This window comes from Tursiops truncatus, chromosome 10, assembly GCF_011762595.2.
Source record: "Tursiops truncatus isolate mTurTru1 chromosome 10, mTurTru1.mat.Y, whole genome shotgun sequence".
Taxonomy (NCBI): Eukaryota; Metazoa; Chordata; class Mammalia; order Artiodactyla; family Delphinidae; genus Tursiops; species Tursiops truncatus.
Genome location: NC_047043.1, coordinates 35,584,353 through 35,603,752, shown reverse-complemented (window position 1 = coordinate 35,603,752; position 19,400 = coordinate 35,584,353). Strand labels below are relative to the sequence as shown.

Below are 19,400 nucleotides of genomic sequence, written 5' to 3'. Positions count from 1 at the left end.
CAAGAGAAGGACAACTGTTTTCCAGATTTTTAAAGTAAAGAGAAAAAGATTGTAATGGGAAATATTCAGATAAGTTTCACACCATTTATGACAAAGATTCTAGAATGACTTATTAAATAGATGGCTTATGATTACTTTAGTTAATGCATGCAGCTGAGAAGAAGGAAGGAGGGTGCGTTGATGGCTATCTGACGGAAGTTTATTTATACTGCTAGCTTGTCCACACTGATTGTGGCTTGTTTCCTCCCCCTTCCTAAGCATGAAGTGAGTTGTCTGGCCTGCAGTATGAATTCAAGGCTTCTTTATCTGTGATTTGCTGCCTGTGGTACTCAGCCTGTATGTGGCCCTTTATGAAAAGAGGTTGAAAATTTAAATGAAGAAACCAACAGTCTGAATTCTCCAAGAAATCCAGCATCACTTGTCAGGGTACCCCAGGGAACCGACAAGCAGCATTAACCTCTGCAGTTATTAGCTTAGACATCAATAAACCTCTGTCTATTAGAATCCCACTACCTTATTTTTTGTGCTGTTTCTTTCTTTACACATACTAACTTTAAAATGAGAACAGGAAGCAGTAAGGAAAATGTGGTACAGCATGATGACAGGAAGGCAGTCATGTCTCACCAACATCTCTACCTCTGGCAGGCTAAGATATAATGTAAAATATCTTGTGTTAAAAAATATATATATATACACACACACACAACATTAGTCTTTCAGAGACCTTCTTAGAACCTTAAAAAAAAAAAGGGCAGCCTATTTGAGACCCAGATGACTCTCTTGAACTAAAGTATATCCTCTGGGAGATGTCACCAGTGTCACATTTTAAAATTATATGATCCTACAAATCAAGCAATAGTGGGTTAAAGTTCCCTTCTTAAAACAAAGTGAAACAAAACAAAACAAAACGAAAACAACCAAAAACCCAGACGTGAAGATTAGTAAAAAGATCTTTTAGAACCAGGTTTCATATTCAGATCTGTTTGGTTCATATATAAAGTCATTTATTCGAGTTGAAAATGATTTTGATATCCTGTAAGTTCCTAACCAATACAAACTGAGACTTGTGCTGTATCCAGGGAGAGGCCCTAGTCCTCGCCCTCCACAAATCTAAACTAGTCCCTCCACAAGTCTAACTTTGGTGCATCTCCCCACCAGAAAATCCAAACAAGCACCTTGTATATCTTTGTCCCTCCTTTTCCATCTCCTCCTCTCCATATTTAGAGCAAAGAACAGAAGAGTATCTTCACTGAAGTTACTGGGATCGTCAATGTACCAAAACACAATTTGCACGTGTCTTCCATTTTAAAAGTAATAAATGAAAGGGAATCTTCTTACCGTATTGACCCAATCATGTATGGCTGTGCCAGTTGAACCACAATTGCACCACTTCCTAGCTGATGACATGTATAGCCAGAATCCCAATCATAGTTCTTAGTGTCCCCATTCAGCAAGGCATTTCGGCTCCGACTGACTCCTTCAATCACGCTGGCACAATCAGCAATTGTTGCAACGTTCTCCATGGGAACTGTGAATCCAACACAAGATTCAGCATCAAGATAAAGAAGCCAAATATATCCCACCAGTGTGCTATGAACAAAATTAATTAATTACTATCAATAATAAAATAGAAATTAGAGCATCTTGATTATCTCAAGATATGAACACATTTCCATGCCAAATAGCTTTCAAAAAAGATGAACCTGAGGCTGGAACAAACCAAACCACATGTAGCAATTAACCCTAAAGAATTTTATTACAAAGAAACATGATACCCCATAAAATATAGAACGGATAAATACATTGTGAAATATTACTACAGTGGGAAACCACACAGTAGTTGAGATTAATTAACTACAGCTATATCCAAATTGATTAATCAGAAAACAATGTTGAGTGAGAAAAGCAAGGCACAGAAAAACACAGTGCATGAGTTCATTTATACAAAGCTTTTTAAAAAGGCAAAACTAAAAATATAATTTGTTTAGGGATACATATATAAATGTAAAACTAAAAAGGAAATCCAGGGAATTATTACACAAAATTCATGATCATTTGTATGAGAAAGAGGGAGATGAAATCTTGGAGGGACACCTACCAATGTGTCCAAACATTAATTGATTTCATTTCCAAGATGAAATCCTGGAGGGGCTTCAAAACTACTGGTTTTCTTCTATTCTCGTGAGGCGATAGGTACATAGGCACTTGTTTTATTAGTATTCTCTAAACTGTATATATTTATTACACGTAATAAATGTAGTACGTTTGTTTAAAGAAGCATGACATATATAGATTCAGTATTTTAAAATTCATAAAGCAGGAAAACAATCCAGGACATGGTACCAATCCCTTTGCAGAATATACAGTTGCCCTCGGCCATGATTCATTTCCCTTTTTTGTCTGTTTACTATTCTGAGCAATTCAACACATACGCTCATCTCTTTGTTCATGAACTGCTGCATTCTGAAACACCAGCTCTGTTTTGATTCTGTGTCTCTCTATATACTTCAAGTCCACATCCACCTGTTCATTTACAAAAGTCTAGGGTATCCACAAAATGATATAGCTGTCCAAAAATGATGTAGATTCTCTAAACGCTGAGAAGAGAATGATAAAAGGTGAGAGCCTTTTAAGTCCACTGGGACCTTTTTTGTGCATTTACTAGTGCTGCGATTTTCTTCAGAAATTTAAATTATTTAACCTAAATCTACAATTAACCTTAGCTACTTACATTCAAGATGTGTAGCTTACTTTACAAAATTTTAAAATGGCTTGAAAAAAAGACAATTTCTTATTAGATATATACTATACTTTTCAGTATAATATTATACTCTATGCAAAGAGAGAGGGTGAGCAGTACTACTATCATGCCAAAACATTTCTAACTTTATAATGATGCAGAGTAAATAATCTTCCATGTATCTTCTAAGCAATGCATTAACTTTTCAAAGGTGGGCATGCCTGTACTCGAGCCCTCATCTACCTTCACTACTTGCTTGCTCCCTCATCTCATATACCTTCACTGCTTGCTTTGCTCTCTGTAGATAAGGACAGCCATCCACAGATAAAGAAGAGAGGAAGGGAAGGAGGAAGGGAGAGAGACTGGATTTTCTGGCCATGAATCCCTTGACTATGAAGCTTAACTCTAAAGCAATAAGCAGAATCTCTGGTAAAGCAACCTGTGAGAGCAGTGTACTGGCAGAGAAGGGGCTTACAGAAAAGCCCCCCTCTGACTTTGAAAGGAGAAGAGATAAAGGACTATATTTAGAGGCTAAGTCATGGTACCTCCATCTCATGGAAAAGGGGAAGTGTTCTGTGATTTGGAAGAGAGAACTAAAGGAAGTGGCACAAGATACACAATAAACTGAGCTGAGACATAAAATCACACTGTAGGTAGCTTAAGCTGCAGTAAGAGACAGCCTCCATTCTCCCAGGTGTTTAAATAGCACACATTTATTTTTCACCCATACTATGCATTCAACGATGATCAGCAAGGTGACTCTGAGCATTGCATCATGCAGGGAACCTAGTGACGGAAGCTTTGTATTGACTGATATGTGCTTCTTCAATCACAGCGGCAGTGAGAAGGGAGTGAACTGGGCACTGGCTCTTAAAACTCCTCCCCCAAAGCAACACACATCACTTTGCTCACATTTTGTTCACTAAGGCAAGTCACAGGGCCTTACCTAACTTCAAAGGGGTTAGGAGAGGGCTAACTTGTTGTGTGCCCAGGAGAAGAAGGGGAATATATGGTCAACAATATTAACGTCTACAATAAACATTAAACCAGGATGAAGGAACGTTCAATAGCCAGATAAATCTAGTTCATTTGTGTAAAGTATATAAAATATTTCAATGTATAAATATACCAAAGGGACATTTAGATTGTTACCATTGTTTTCTTTGTGATTACAAACGTGTCTTCTTGTGTACACAGGTAAGAGTTTCTTCAAGGGATATGTAAGACATATATATGTATATATTTACACACACACACACACACACACACACACACACACACATACGGAAGTGGAATTACACTTGTGGCTATGAGTTACCTCATTGGCAGGATGTCAGTCCTTTCTTGGTTAATGTTGAGTTGAAATATTAATCTTTTCCTATAAGATTTGTGTTTTCCCTTTCTTGTATATAAATTCTTTCCAACTCCAAATTTATAAAGATATCTCCCTATATTTTCTTTTAAAAGTTCTCAAATTTTGCTTTTCACGTTTGGTTCTTTAATCTATTTAGGATTTATTTTTGGTATGCTATTAAATACAGATCTACTTTCACCTTTTATTCATAAGGTTAGCTAATTTCCCCAGCACCATTTAATGAACAGTTCATCGCTTTCCTCCACTAATTTATGTTACTTTAGTCACGTATAAAGTTTTCATACGTATCTAAATCTCTTTTTAAGATCTGTACTCTGTTTCCTTAATTTGCCTAGCCTTGTGCCTTTACCATATTGTTTTAATTACTATAATTTTACAGTATCATAAAATTTGACAAACTGAACACCTGTTTTCCCTCTCCTTCGCCTTCTTCTCTGTTTTTCTTCAAAATTGCCTTAGATATCCCTGGCCCTTTTAGGAGAATTTTGTGTTTTGTTTAAGTTTTCAAATATACTAGCATAAAGGATTCTTCAATATATGCAAATCAATCAATGTGATACACCATATTAACAAATTGAAGGAGAAAAACCATATGATCATCTCAATAGATGCAGAGAAAGCTTTTGACAAAATTCAACACCCATTTATGATAAAAAGCCTCCAGAAAATAGGCATAGAGGGAACTTACCTCAACATAATAAAGGCCATATACGACAAACTCACAGCCAACACTGTCTTCAATGGTGAAAAACTGAAACCATTTCCACTAAGAACAGGAACAAGACAAGGTTGCCCACTCTCCCACTATTATTCAACATAGTTTTGGAAGTTTTAGACACAGCAATCAGAGAAGAAAAAGAAATAAAAAGAATCCAAATCGGAAAAGAAGAAGTAAAGCTGTCACTGTCTGCAGATGACATGATACTATACATAGAGAATCCTAAAGACTCTACCAGAAAACTACTAGAGCTAATCAATGAATCTGGTAAAGTAGCAGGATATAAAATTAATGCACAGAAATCTCTTGCATTCCTATACACTAATGATGAAAAATCTGAAAGGGAAATTAAGGAAACACTCCCATTTACCATTGCAACAAAAAAGAATAAAATACCTAGGAATAAACTTACCTGAAGAGACAAAAGACCCATATGCAGAAAATTATAAGACACTGATGAAAGAAATTAAAGATGATACAAACAGATGGAGAGATATACCATGTTCTTGGATTGGAAGAATCAACATTGTGAAAATGACTATACTACCCAAAGCAATCTACGAATTCAAGGCGATCCCTATCAAACTACCAATGGCATTTTTCACAGAACTAGAACAAAAAATTGCACAATTTGTATGGAAACACAAAAGACCCCGAATAGCCAAAGCAATCTTGAGAAAGAAAAATGGAGCTGGAGGAATCAGGCTCCCAGACTTCAGACTATACTACAAAGCTACAGTAATCAAGACAGTATGGTACTGGCACAAAAATAGAAATATAGATCAATGGAAGGGGATAGAAAGCCCAGAGATAAACCCACGGACATATCGTCTCCTTATTTTTGATAAAGGAGGCAAGAATATACAATGGAGAAAAGACAGCCTCTTCAGTAAGTGGTGCTGGGAAAACTGGACATTTACATGTAAAAGAAAGAAATTAGAATGCTCTCTAACACCATACACAAAAATAAACTCAAAATGGATTAAAGACCTAATGTAAGGCCAGACACTATCAAACACTTAGAGGAAAACATAGGGAGAACACTCTATGCCATAAATCACAGTAAGATCCTTTTTGACCCACCTCCTAGAGAAACGGAAATAAAAACAAACATAAACAAATGGGACCTAATGGAACTTAAAACCTTTTGCACAGCAAAGGAAACCATAAACAAGATGAAAAGACAACCCTCAGAATGGGAGAAAATATTTGCAAATGAAGCAACTGACAAAGGATTAATCTCCAAAATTCACAAGCAGCTCATGCAGCTCAATACCAAAAAAACAAACAACTCAATCCAAAAATGGGCAGAAGACCTAAATAGACATTTCTTCAAAGAAGATATACAGATTGCCAACAAACACATGAAAGGATGCTCAACATCACTAATCATTAGAGAAATGCAAGTCAAAACTACAATGAGGTATCACCTCACACCAGTCAGAATGGCCATCATCAAAAAATCTACAAAAAATAAATGCTGGAGAGGGTGTGGAGAAAAGGGAACCCTCTTGCACTGTTGGTGGGAATATAAATTGATACAGCCACTATGGAGAACAGTATGGAGGTTCCTTACAAAACTAAAAATAGAACTACCATACGACCCAGCAATCCCACTACTGAGCATATACCCTGAGAAAACCATAATTCAAAAAGAGTCATGTACCACAATGTTCATTACAGCTCTATTTACAATAGCCAGGTCATGGAAGTAACCTAAGTGCCCATCAACAGATGAATGGATAAAGAAGATGGGGAACATATATACAATGGAATATTACTCAGCCTTAAAAAGAAACGAAATTGAGTTATTTGGGGTGAGGTGGATGGACCTAGAGTCTGTCATACAGAGTGAAGTAAGTCAGAAAGAGAAAAACAAATACCATATGCTAACACATATATATGGAATCTAAAAAAAAAAAAAAATTGTTCTGAAGAACCTAGGGGCAGGACAGGAATAAAGACGCAGACGTAGAGAATGTACCTGAGGACATGGGGAGAGGGAAGGGTAAGCTGGGACGAAGTGATAGAGTGGCATGGACTTATATATACTACCAAAAGTAAAATAGATAGCTCGTGGGAAGCAGCTGCATAGCACAGGGATTCAGCTCAGTGCTTTGTGACCATCTAGAGGGGTGGGATAAGGAGGGTGGGAGGGAGACTCAAGTGGGAGGAGATATGGGGATATATGTATATGTATAGCTGATTCACTTTGTTATAAAGCAGAAACTAACATACCATTGTAAAGCAATTATACTCCAATAAAGATGTTAAAAAAGAAAATGAAAAAGAAAAAGAAAGCAGTAAGCCTTGATGTGGGACAAAAAAAAAAATCCTAATATACTAGCATAAAAATTTTCACAGTATGTTCTCATTATCGTTCCAAATATATATATATATATATATATATGTATAATTTTTGTGTGTGTGGTATGCGGGCCTGTCACTGTTGTGGCCTCTCCCGTTGTGGAGCACAGGCTCCGGACACGCAGGCTCAGCGGCCATGGCTCACGGGCCCAGCCACTCCGCAGCATGTGGGATCTTCCTGGACTGGGTCACGAACCCATATCCCCTGCATCGGCAGGCAGACTCTCAACCACTGCGCCACCAGGGAAGCCCCCAAATATTTTTATTTGTACCTTTTCTTCCTTTTTTTGTCAGTCCTATACATGTTTGTCTACTACATTAGTGTTTTCAAAAAAACAATTTTCAATTTTGCTGATTATTTTCTTTATTTATTTCTTTATTTCCTACTTCACTATTTCACTATTTCTTCTTTCTATTCCTTTGGATTTATTCTATTTTTTTCTAAATATCTGAAGCAAATAATGAGCAAAGCATTAACTTTTCTTTTTTTCTAATACATGCATTTAAAGCTAATATTTTACCTCTAAGTCCTGCTTTATCTTTACCCTTAAGTTTTAATATACAGTGTTTTGAAGAGTATTAGAGTCAACTATGGTGTAGAATGTTCCTCCATCTGGGTTTTCTGACATAAAGTGTTTTAAAAGTTGATTGCATCTAAGTTTTTTCTAATTTCCATTAAGATTTTTGTTTGCTTCACAAATTATTCATAAGAATGTTTTTTAACTTTTCAAGTTTTTGTTACTGATTTTTAATTACACTGTAATGTGGATAAAAAGGTGTGGTCTGTATGATACTGACTTTGTAGAATTTGATGAGATTTGCTTTTCTGTGGTCTAGTTCATGGTTCTTATAAATATTTTACATGTGCCTGAAGAGAATGTGTATTCTCTAATTTGGGAGGTGTATGGTTCTATACATATCTACTATATCAAACTTACTGAGCTGTTCAAATCACTCACATGTTTATTAATTAATGGGAGAGGTTTGTTTAAATTTCCCACTATGACTGTAGATCTGTCAATTTCTCCTTGTAATTCTGTCAATTTTTGCTTTATGTATTTTGAGAACACGTCATTTCATGTATATTATTTTAGAATTATATCTAACTTGTAGATTGAACCTTTCATCATTATGTAGTGTAATTTTTTATCTCTAATAATCCTTTGCCCTAAAATCTACATGTTCTAATGTCAAATAAATATAGTGCCTTTATTTTGGCTACTGTTTCCTTAGCATCACTCTTCTATTTTTCTGGTCTCTTGTGATAACATATAACTAGATTTTTGAAAAATTCAGTGTCCTTTGTCTTTTAACTGGCAGATTTACATGACTTATATTAATTGTTATTACTGATGTATACTAATTCACTTTTTGAAAAAAAAATTATTTATTTTAGGCTGTGTTGAGTCTTTGTTGCGGCACACAGGTCCCCTCCAGAGGCTGCGATAGGGGGCCACTCCTCAAGGCGGTGTGAGGGCCTTCCACTGCAGTGGCCTCTCCTTCTGCAGAGCATGGGCTTCAGGTGCATGGACCTCAGCAGTTGTGGTGCCCGGGCTCAGTAGTTGTGGCTTGCGGGCCCCAGAGAGCAGGCCAGGCAGCTGTGGCGCATGGGCCCAGTTGCTCCACAGCACGCGGGATCCTCCCAGACCAGGGCTCGAACCTGGGTCCCCTGCATTGGCAGGCTGACTCCCAAACACTGCGCCACCAGGGAAGTCCCATTAACTCACTTTTATTTCTACTTACAAGTTTTTTTTTTCTCTGCTGCTTCCCCCACCTCTCTGTCTACTCTGTTCCTATTTTCTAACGGATTGAATTTCCTTTATTTTCCCCACCAGCTATCCCTACTGATTTGATTGGGAAGTTATATGTTCTATTTCTATTCTTTTACTAAATTCCATATATGCATACCAGACTTAACAATGCCTAAAATTAAAAATCACATATTCCCTTCTCCTGAACAATATAAAAGATCTTAACACTTTTTCATACAAATCATCTTGCCTCTTGGCTTGCTATTCTTACCTAACATTTTACTTCTACCTTGTTTTAGACTCTCAAAATCAGTCATCATTATTATTATCTCATACAGCCAAAACTTATTTATTCACATTCACCAATTTATTCACCTTTACTTTTTTTATATCCTCCTTTCTTCTTGGTTCAACTTCCTTCTAAGACACATCCATTCAGCAAAGTCTTTACTTGAAAGTATATTTTGCCACCACTCTTGAAAAATAGTTTAATTGGGTATAGAACTCTAAGTGAAAAGCTGTTTTTCCTCAGCACTTTTAAGATATTATTCCATAGTCTTCTAGCTTCTACTGTTATGTCTGCTATCCCTCTAACTGCTGCAATTTGTTTTTTTCTCCACAGTTAATTTTAAGGATTTCTTTTTGGTTTTAGTGTTTTGCAATTTTACTATGTTGTACCTAGATGCAGACTAAATTTATCCTGCTCAGGACTGAATATAAGCACTTATGGCTTTTATCAAGTCTGGAACATTTTAACCATTATTTCTGTGAGTATTGATTCTCCCTCATTTTGTTTTTTTTTTCTTCTAGAATTCCCATTAGACCTCTGTTGGAACTTCTCATTCTATCCTCTCTACTTCTTAACCTTCCTTTCATTTTTTTCCTCTTTACCTCTTTTTGAAGCATTCTGGGTAATTTCTTTAAATTACTGTTTGTGTTCACTGCTTCTCTCCAGGTGTGTCTCATCTACTGTTTAACCTGTCCACTGAGTTTTAAAATTTCACTGTCAAACAAAAACGACCCAGTATTGAAAATAAGTGAACTGAAGCTATGTGTATTAGCAAGGGTCAATCTTACAAAGAAAGTTGGTTAAGAAGAACAAGTCAGAAAAATACAAAGCGAAAAAAAAAAAAAAGAAAAATACAAAGCGTAGAATTCCACTTCTATTGTTCAGTGATAGACACCTAGTGAATCTCACCTATGTGGTGAGATTAGAAAGGAGAGCTAGGGAGTAGTAAACACAAATTCAGATGAATGGTGACCTCTGGATAGTTAGATAGCAGGGATGTGCTGTGGGGGGAACACACAAAGGGCTTTAAAGACTTGGTAGTGATATGGGAACATATGTATATGTATAACTGATTCACTTTTTTATAAAGCAGAAACTAACACACCATTGTAAAGCAATTATACTCCAATAAAGATGAAAAAAAAAAAAGATTTGGTAGTGTTCTATTTCTCAAGATGAGTGGTGAGCATGTGAGTGTTCCTGCTCTCCAAACTTTACATATATGTTCTTTATGTTCTTTTCCACAAATGGAATATTGGTTATTTTTTAAATTCCACAAATGTTAATACTGTTTTTATGAAAACCAGAAATATGGCAAGTAATTTCAGAGGGTTTGAAAGGATAAACCTTTTAGGATTCTTTACAATGCTGATGTGCTCTGTAGTATCCACTAGGTCTTGACGGTTGTCCTTGTTGACTCTCCCTGAGTTTATCAATTTCCTCCTAAGCTACCTTACTGCTTCACAATTTTATCCCTAGATGATCTGATTTTAACTAGTCAATTAATGCAGCAGCATCAGAGATGATCATAAAATCATTAGTGATATGGTTTAAAGCTCTTTGGGAAAAAAGGCTGGGATAAGCACTCAGAATTCCTTTTCTAAAGACATATTTAGAAATATTTATTAAAGAAGATTCTTTCGGTCTCCAACATTTTCTCTAAGCAAAACTGCCCTAGTAATATCACCCTCTGACCCTCTGGAATCTTAAGGTAGTCTAACATATGCTACATTAAAGAACTTTGCCTTCTTGGGACTTCCCTGGCAGTTCAGTGGTTAGGACTCCACACTTTCACTGCCGTGGGTCTTGGTTCAATCCCTGGTCGGGATTTTAAAAAAAAGAACATTTCAAAAACAAAAACAGTGCCTTCTTAACAAAAAATCCTATATCTATGTGCTGGAGAATAGTATTCCATGGTTTCCACTTTGATCTTGACATCATCGTTCATTAATGTTTTTCAGTCAAAGTCTGGATCTACAAAGGGTGCCCAACACAGATAAACATAGACACATATAATACACAGAGATAGACTGTATTAGTGAAATCTACACCAACTCCCAAATTTCCTTTCAAGAAATTGCTTTTGCTAGAACTCTACTAGCAACTTGATAAGCAACTGTACTTATTCCATAAGGTAGAAAATCAGATCAGCACTTTTCTTAATTCTCATTCCTACGTTTTAAACAATGAGTGAAATTAACAATATAACGACCAAATGATGCCAACGGGTGGAAAGAAGAGAAGGATAGGGACCTGGGCACAAACCCTGTGGATAAAGACTTTCTGTAAATGACCAAGGTGAGACCATAATTCCAGCACGGGGCCAATTCTTAATATCCAAACCAGTATTTCAATCTGATCTAACTTGACAATTGGAGATTTAGCATGTGAGTTTCATAAGGGCAGGAACTTTTGTTTCTTTTTTTCACTGCTGTATTCCCAACTGATAAGAAAGAGTGCCTAGCATATAGCAGTTATTAAATAAATATTTGCTGAAAGAATGAATCAGAGCTGGAAAAGCATGCGTATATAGGTGTGGCACTTAACATAGCTCCTTACCAAAAGCTAGAAAATCTAAAAGTTACTGAATAAAGCAGAAAAAACTGCTTTCTAAGGGAAAGTTTTCTTCGAAAAGTGAAGTATGATCAATCTCTGGGTCTTGACCTAAACATTAAAAAGAAAACAATTATGCCCACTGCAGAAGAGCTGCTTTATAAGCACTACATATACCCTTAGCTCTCTCAACTTCACTTCCCCTAAAACTTTGTCCCACATACAGAAAGATTGGTCACTCATGGTAGACTGAAATATTTTCTGATAGGGAAACCATTTGGGGGAGAACAGGAGGAAGAGGAGGAATGTATATAATAACATGACTTGTAAAGACTGTGGAAGCTTTTTTATGCCTGACAGTATTGCTATCGGGTTATAGTCATACTATAAGAGTTCTCAGAGAAGAGGTCTGTCCTAAATGTCACCACTGGGTTTACTAATATAGACCACTTCCTTCATTTCAGCAGGAAAGAATTCTGTTATTAATTCTTCTTCCTAGAAACACAAACCTCAGCCTGCCTAGTTGGACTGCATAATAATTACTCAATGGTTTGAATAAATCCTGTGGTCTTTTTTCCTGGGAAAAATTAGAGAGTGATTCTAACTGACTGCAACGCACAGAAGGTGCCATACTGTTTTTCTTCCCGTAGGGGCCGGGCCACGCCCCATTTGAATGTTCATTACCGTCTTTCATATGTGTCTGATAAATTTATTAAAAACACCATCTGGATGGAGCTCAGCTTTGTGCTGTATTTCCAGTCTTCCTGTTTCCTCCCTTGTCCCACTGGAATTTCTGCCCCAATTTGTGTCACTTTGTTTACAAAACCATATTGCCAAAGCCCAGCATCTCGCATCTGTCTCTTTCTGGTTTTCCCTTTGCCATCCTTCAGCTACATACCTATTACAATAGCCTGTGCTAGGAGCAAAGGGGAAGTGCCTGGGCAGAAATTACTTTTCCCCCCCTGTGCACATAGCAATTCTGCTCAGACAAATTTAATTTGCTGCTTCTGAATGCAAAAATTGCATGTTAACAAAGTGCATACATTCTGCAAGTGTATGAATATTGGGATGACTCACACTGTGGGGAACTGCAGAAAAAGTGATCTGAAAACAATTGTACTGTCCTCTGTTCTTACACAGCACCAGGGTGGCCAACAGCCTGCCTGTAAATTTAATTCAGGAGTAATAAATTTTTTAAAAGGCAGTATTACTTCACTAGGACATGACCTGAGGGCCACCTGTACCAGCTATATTTAAAGATAAGACTGACATGTTATTTAACTGTCTCCAGAGATCACCTTTGAGAGATAGGGGGAAAAACCCATTTGAAACAGTTTTTAAAAGTGAAATAGCACTTAGCACTTAACAGAGGATTGTCATCTTCAAAAACAGTGCTTGATACAGCAGAAACTAACACAACAATGTAAAGTACTTATACTCCCATAAAGATGTTTAAAAAAAAGAAATAAACAAGTGAGCAAGTAAAAAAACAAACAAACAAACAAATAGTGCTTGTGTTGGGCTTCATGCAATGTTTCCCTGGCTGTTTTCATTGCAAATTGTTTTCTAATAGCACAGTGGTTCACGCAGCCATCAAGTACTTAACAGTCTCAGGGAGATTCTTCTCTGTTGCCAAGATTTTCAGTTACAAAATATTTCCTTCAAAAAGACAACTAGGACTATCAGCTTAAGGTCACATCTAGATATTCCCCTACAGACCTACACTATTTTTTTAAAGGGGGACTTACCCTAGGGGCCTATCCACAGGCTTACATAGGAACTTGTTGCTGACCAGGCAAGCTTCCAACCCAACTGCAATCCAACCTTCTGTCAACTTACTCTAAAGGGAAAAATACTCACAGCTGTTATGTCTGAACAGCTGTAAATGAACAATAGCTAATTAGAGCACAAACCCATTTTTCTTGGAAACTATCAAAAAGCTACAAAAATGTATTCTGCAACACTGGCACTAAGTTACATTCATTCCTGGTTTTATCTATCAGGTTAAAAAAAAAATCAATTTTCTTGGTGCAGCCACTATGGAAAACAGTATGCAGGCTCCTCAAAAGACTAAAAATAGAGTTGCCATATGATCCAGCAATCTCACTCTTGGGCATTTATCCGGACAAAAATATAATTTAAAAAGATACATGCACCCCTATGTTCATAGCAGCACTATTTACAATAGCCAAGACATGGAAACAACCTAAATGTCCATTGACAGATGAATGCATAAAGAAGATGTATATATATACAATGGAATACTACTCAACCATAAAAAAGAATGAAATAATGTCATTTACGGCAACATGGATGGAACTAGAGATTATCATACTAAGTGAAGTAAGTCAGAAAGAGAAAGACAAATACCATATGATATCACTTATATATGGAATATAAAATATGACAGAGTTGAACTTTTATGAAACAGAAACAGACTCACAGACATAGAGAAGAGACTTGTGGTTGCCAAGGGGGAGAGAGGGTAGAAGAGGGATGGAGTGGGAGTTTGGAGTTAGCAGATGCAAACTATTATATATAGAATGGATAAACAACAAGGCCCTACTACATAACACAGGGAAATAAATATATTAACTATTCTGTGATAAACCATAATGGAAAAGAATATTTAAAAAAGAATGTATAGGGCTTCCCTGGTGGCGCAGTGGTTGAGAGTCCGCCTTTCGATGCAGGGGACATGGGTTCGTGCCCTGGTCCAGGAAGATCCCACATGTCACAGAGTGGCTGGGCCTGTGAGCCATGGCCGCTGGGCCTGTGCGTCTGGAGCCTGTGCTCCGCAACAGGAGAGGCCGCAACAGTGAGGGGCCCGCATACCGCAAAACAAACAAACAAACAAACAAACAAAAAGAATGTATATACATATAACTGAATCACTTTGCTGTACAGCAGAAATTAACACAACATTGTAAATCAACTATATTTCAATTAAAAAGAAATCACTTTTCAATCATATAGTATATCACATTACATTGCTGAAGAAAACCCTTTAAACTTTTCCTTTCCAAAATATGCCCCGGTTCCCAGCACCGTGGAAAGGCTGCTTCCTAACACAATTCCAAAGGATTCAGTCATGACCATCTCTCCATATCTGCAGGGGAAGCCCATGGGAAGAAACCAGACCTTGCCTTTTCAATGCTGGCGACCCATTCCTCTGAGCCTCTTTTCCTTTTTTCTTTGTTTTCATTTTTGTCTGTTTCAGTCAGTATAATCCGTGTTCTCATCATTCCTGTTATAGCTCCAATTCTAAACATCACCAACGTTGCCCAAATCACACACCCTATCTTAAGATTATAAGGACGTTGACAATCATGCTGGGTTCTATTTAGCCAGTGACAGGAAGAGGTAACACTTTTCCAAACTTTAAATGTGGCTTTCCCTTCTCCCAAAGTATGCAAACTTTATAACTTTAGAAAGTTATAGCTCCAAACATGTTTCAGAGAACATGGCAGTTTTATAGAAGACGGAGGTGAGAAATCAGAGGTGGTTATTCCCAGGGGCAAAGGTGAGGTGGGGTGGGGTCAGTGGATGCCAAGTAGGCATGTTCACCAGGATTAGTGAATTCACAAAGCACCTTCCAGAACTAACTGCTTAAGAGGTTTACTCTCTTATCTGTAGTTTTCAAACTCCAGCATTCACGCTGGGGGTTTTAGCTGTGAAAATCTTCCATTCCAAAAGACCTTAAAGAATCAAGCATCAGATGTTTAACAGCGGTAAGCACTGCAGTGTATCAAAGGGGGATTCACTCTGCAGGTGAGGCCTTTAAATTTAGGACAAAGGAATTTCCAGATGTAAGAAAAAAGACGGCCCAAACAGCTAACTCTGTGTTTGAACTAATAGGCAATATCTCATTGGGGTGATTTTTTTCCTTTTCTCTGGACAAAATCTGTCAGAGAAAGACTCTACATCTGCCCCCTACATCACGACAAGTTATTTAAGCTGATATGGGGAAAAATACCTAACATACAAAAAGTCACTGAAATTGGTTTTGCAAGTTTAGGAAACCCTTTCTCAAAAAAATTTATAAGTTATAATGTAAAGGGCATCTTTTTCTATGAGTAGTATAAGAGTTTTACATGGACTTATTTTTCCTTATGTCCTAAAAGATGTTGATATCAACAGAGTTATTTTTGTTCCACACTAGTGGTTGAAAGGTCTTCTCAGGCCACAACAATTTTGTGACTCAAGATCAGAGATGTCACCACAGCCTTGGGGGAATATTTCTCATTCGTGTTAAGTATAGAACAAAGATGTAGAAGAGTTTTTTAAAAGGTCCACAAAAGAAGCAGTGGTTTGCACAGAAATTTTTGTGTGTTTTTTTTAAACCATCCCTTTAACAAAGTAGTAGCTCTTCTCTCTCTCTCTCTCTCTCTTTTTAAAATTTTTGTCATTTTAAGCTGGCAGATGTATCTGGTTCAAACTTTAAGTCAGAATGATTCTGAGATAATGGATAACTTGAGTCTTATGATCTTGAATGACGGTCCTTTAAAATGTATCAATAAATATAAAATTTGAGATTTTACTAATAGTTATCAGCAGTGAGGCAATCAAACATTAAGTGGAATCCTGTACATTTTACAGAAAATGTCCCAATCAGATCTGTGGCAAGTATGCTCCTACAGTTCCACTTTGGCAGAAACTGCCTGCCACAGATTTTGGAGGCAGAGAGAAAAAGGTGGGAGATGACACCAAATTCTCACATGTTTTAGTTCCCACAAAGCATCCTGGATTGAACTGTGTGAGAAGGAAAGAATCTCTGAGAATCTCAAGGGAGCAAGACTGGAATTCAGAAGAAACATACAGGTAAAGGTGAGTCTTAACTTCTGAATATTGAGCTTTCAGAATTGAGACTCTGTAATCAAATCCCACAGGATGCCTGAGGGAAAACTTGCCTCCCTGGGCTCTCCCAGTTTTAGCCTGAGGGGCCAGCCCAGGGCTGTGGGGAAGTTGAGCAATCCCCTGGGTGAGACTGAGGTTTTGCTCCCTAACAGGCGAACTTGGGGTCCCTGGGGAAATCTGTCTACCTAGCTTCAAAGACTGACAATCAAAGTCTTGTAAGTTCCCTGGAACAACTTTACTCATACTCCTAAGTAAAGTAGTTATGAGAAAAAAAAACTCAGGAAAAAGTACGATTTACACTACCTCTGGAGGCCAAAGTTAATCTAGATTGAAGAAACAGAATCATGCTATGTTTTCCAGTAGGCTTACAGTGTATGATGAAATGAGTCTTGTCTAAAATACCATAAAAGGCAGTTTAAAAAGCACCTTCTGCTACTACTCTCAATTAATTATTCTTCTAATGGTTTACACTTAGTGCTTTGGGAAATGAAAAATGGGTGTGAGTATTTTTAAACAGAAGTTTATTATGAATATTCTGGGACCTGTCAGTTAGGAAGTATCTTATTTCTGAGTTCTAGCTCTCTTTGCATCATGTCTCTATACTTTAATTCTGAGAGGAAAAACGTTTGCTACCCTCTGCCTGCCTTCAGCTCGAACATCCACTGGACCAAGGCAACGGACTGGAAAGCAGGTGCCTGAGGAACTCACCTCAGTTCTGTAAACCATGCCCTAGGCAATCTCGAGAAGGCTATTTAACCACCCCGTGACTCAGTTTCTTTACCCATAAAGAAAAGAATCCCTTCCTCCTTCTGCCTTCTTATGAATATTGAAAGAATAAATTAGATCATGTTCACAAAAGCATCCTGAGATTTTCAAAAAATCACAAGATCCAGGCTTGGTGCTTCCCTAGTCACAAAGGGCCAGGCTTTCCCCACATGGTATGGGTAGGTGGGACCAGCATTTCAGAAATCTGGGTATTACACAAGAGGTGAGACTTTTATTCTCATGAGTCACCTTGTAATTGTAAAAGGATAGGAAGCAGGGAAAGGAAGAACCAATAACAATTCTACTGACCAGCAAAAACCTATTAGCACCTGCTAGTGTAATATGCAGCTGGCAGTTTCAGAAAAACCAAGAAAGCACTTCCTTCTGGTCGATATTTGCTGGGGACAGCAATTTCTGACCTACTGAATCAGATCAAGATCATGGGAGTTATTAGACCAAAGAAGTCTCTTTGTGCTAACAGTACAGTGGCTGGGGGGGGGGGGGGTCTCCTTTCATTAAACAAAGGGGTCTGTCCACAACCTGCCTTCTAGGATAGTCACCGCTTTGAGGTTTCATGAGCTATCACCATTGAATGAACAAATCAAAACGCATTAAAAAAAAATCACAGACACAAATAGGCTTACAGTTTACCAGTGATATGGACAGTGATAAATGCCACATGGGTGCTCTACTCTTCTTGGGTGAAAGCAGGATGGGGGCCGGGGGAGGGGAGGGGGAGAGGGAGAGGGAGAGGGAGAGGGAAGGTTCCCTACAGTATTTAGATGGTCTTCAAATTTTCATAATTTCCTTAGGGTGTGCTCGTTGCCAAGTTGACAGATGTCGCTGGAAAAACCTGTACTATTCTGAAGAAAGGCTAACCTTTCAAGAAGGAGAGAGGGGGAGGGAGCCAGCGCACCAGTTCGGAGAAGAGATGACATTAAGCTGGACAGCAAGCTACCCTTAGCAAGCTGGATCTTTGAAAGGCTGTGATAACACTGCCAAGGAGAACTGTCGGGGAGAAATCTCATTTCACCATGGTTTTCCTTGCCATGAGTTTAAATTAGTTTGCGGGGGGGGGGTTGTTTTTTTTTTTTTTTTGCGGTACGTGGGCCTCTCACTGTTGTGGCCTCTCCCGTTGTGGAGCACAGGCTCCGGACGCGCAGGCTCTGGACGCGCAGGCTCAGTGGCCATGGCTCACGGACCCAGCCGCTCCGCGGCATGTGGGATCTTCCCGGACCCGGGCACGAACCCGTGTCCCCTGCATCGGCAGGCGGACTCTCAACCACTGCGCCACCAGGGAAGCCCTTAAATTAGTTTTTAAAACTAAACACTAGATGCCCTAGACAAGTCACTAATTATCAATTATTACTTTTTTAAACCACCAAGACTCCGATGCTAAGTTGCACAACATTACCCTAAAAGAAGTCATGGCTACGCCATTTTATACTCTCTCCTAAGCGTTTACCCACTTTCTTTTTCATTCACTCTTCCTGGTTGTACTGTATACATAAAGAGAAATGGGTTCTTCAAAGAAGACTGCCAATGATCTTATCCCAGACTTCCCCGCTGGGTGCAAACATACGCGCCTCTTTCGCTTGCTTGGCCCTTTACATTTCCTAATGAGAGCCTTTCAAAAGAGGATCGAGAACGCTGAGTATTAATTTAAGGGACAAAATGGTAGTTTAGCAAAGCCCCAGTCCCCTACCACCAAATAAGAGGAGAAAGCACGTTAGGGTCTCCTTGTTTGAGATCTTCAGCCTGTAGGTCAGCCAGTGCAGCCAAATCAGCACTTAAGTGATCAGAGCTGGGGCTGGGGAAGGAGGGGAAAGCCAACGGCGCCCAGACCTCCCTTTGCAGCACATATGCCTCTGTTCTCTTCCTGAGGAAGACCGCATCTCCTTTTCACCTCCAAGATAGTTCTCTTGCATTCCCAACTGTAAGCCTCCCGCTCAAAAATCCACATGCTCTTGTTCATTAATGTGACC

General features: G+C 38.3%; 1 protein-coding gene across 7 annotated transcripts in view; it reads right to left on the bottom strand.

Moving 5' to 3' along the window:
* Window positions 1-19,400, bottom strand: part of BTBD9 (BTB domain containing 9) — a 415,523-nt gene that overhangs the window by 107,463 nt on the left and 288,660 nt on the right. For all 7 annotated transcript variants that reach the window (XR_012334472.1, XM_073810771.1, XM_073810770.1 and 4 more), the window contains one exon: window positions 1,339-1,528. Coding sequence is in view for 6 of the 7 variants with exons in the window: in XM_073810771.1 (XP_073666872.1) it covers window positions 1,339-1,528 (190 nt within the window). In the remaining variant the exon portion in view is untranslated. The remainder of the gene's footprint in view (window positions 1-1,338; window positions 1,529-19,400) is intronic.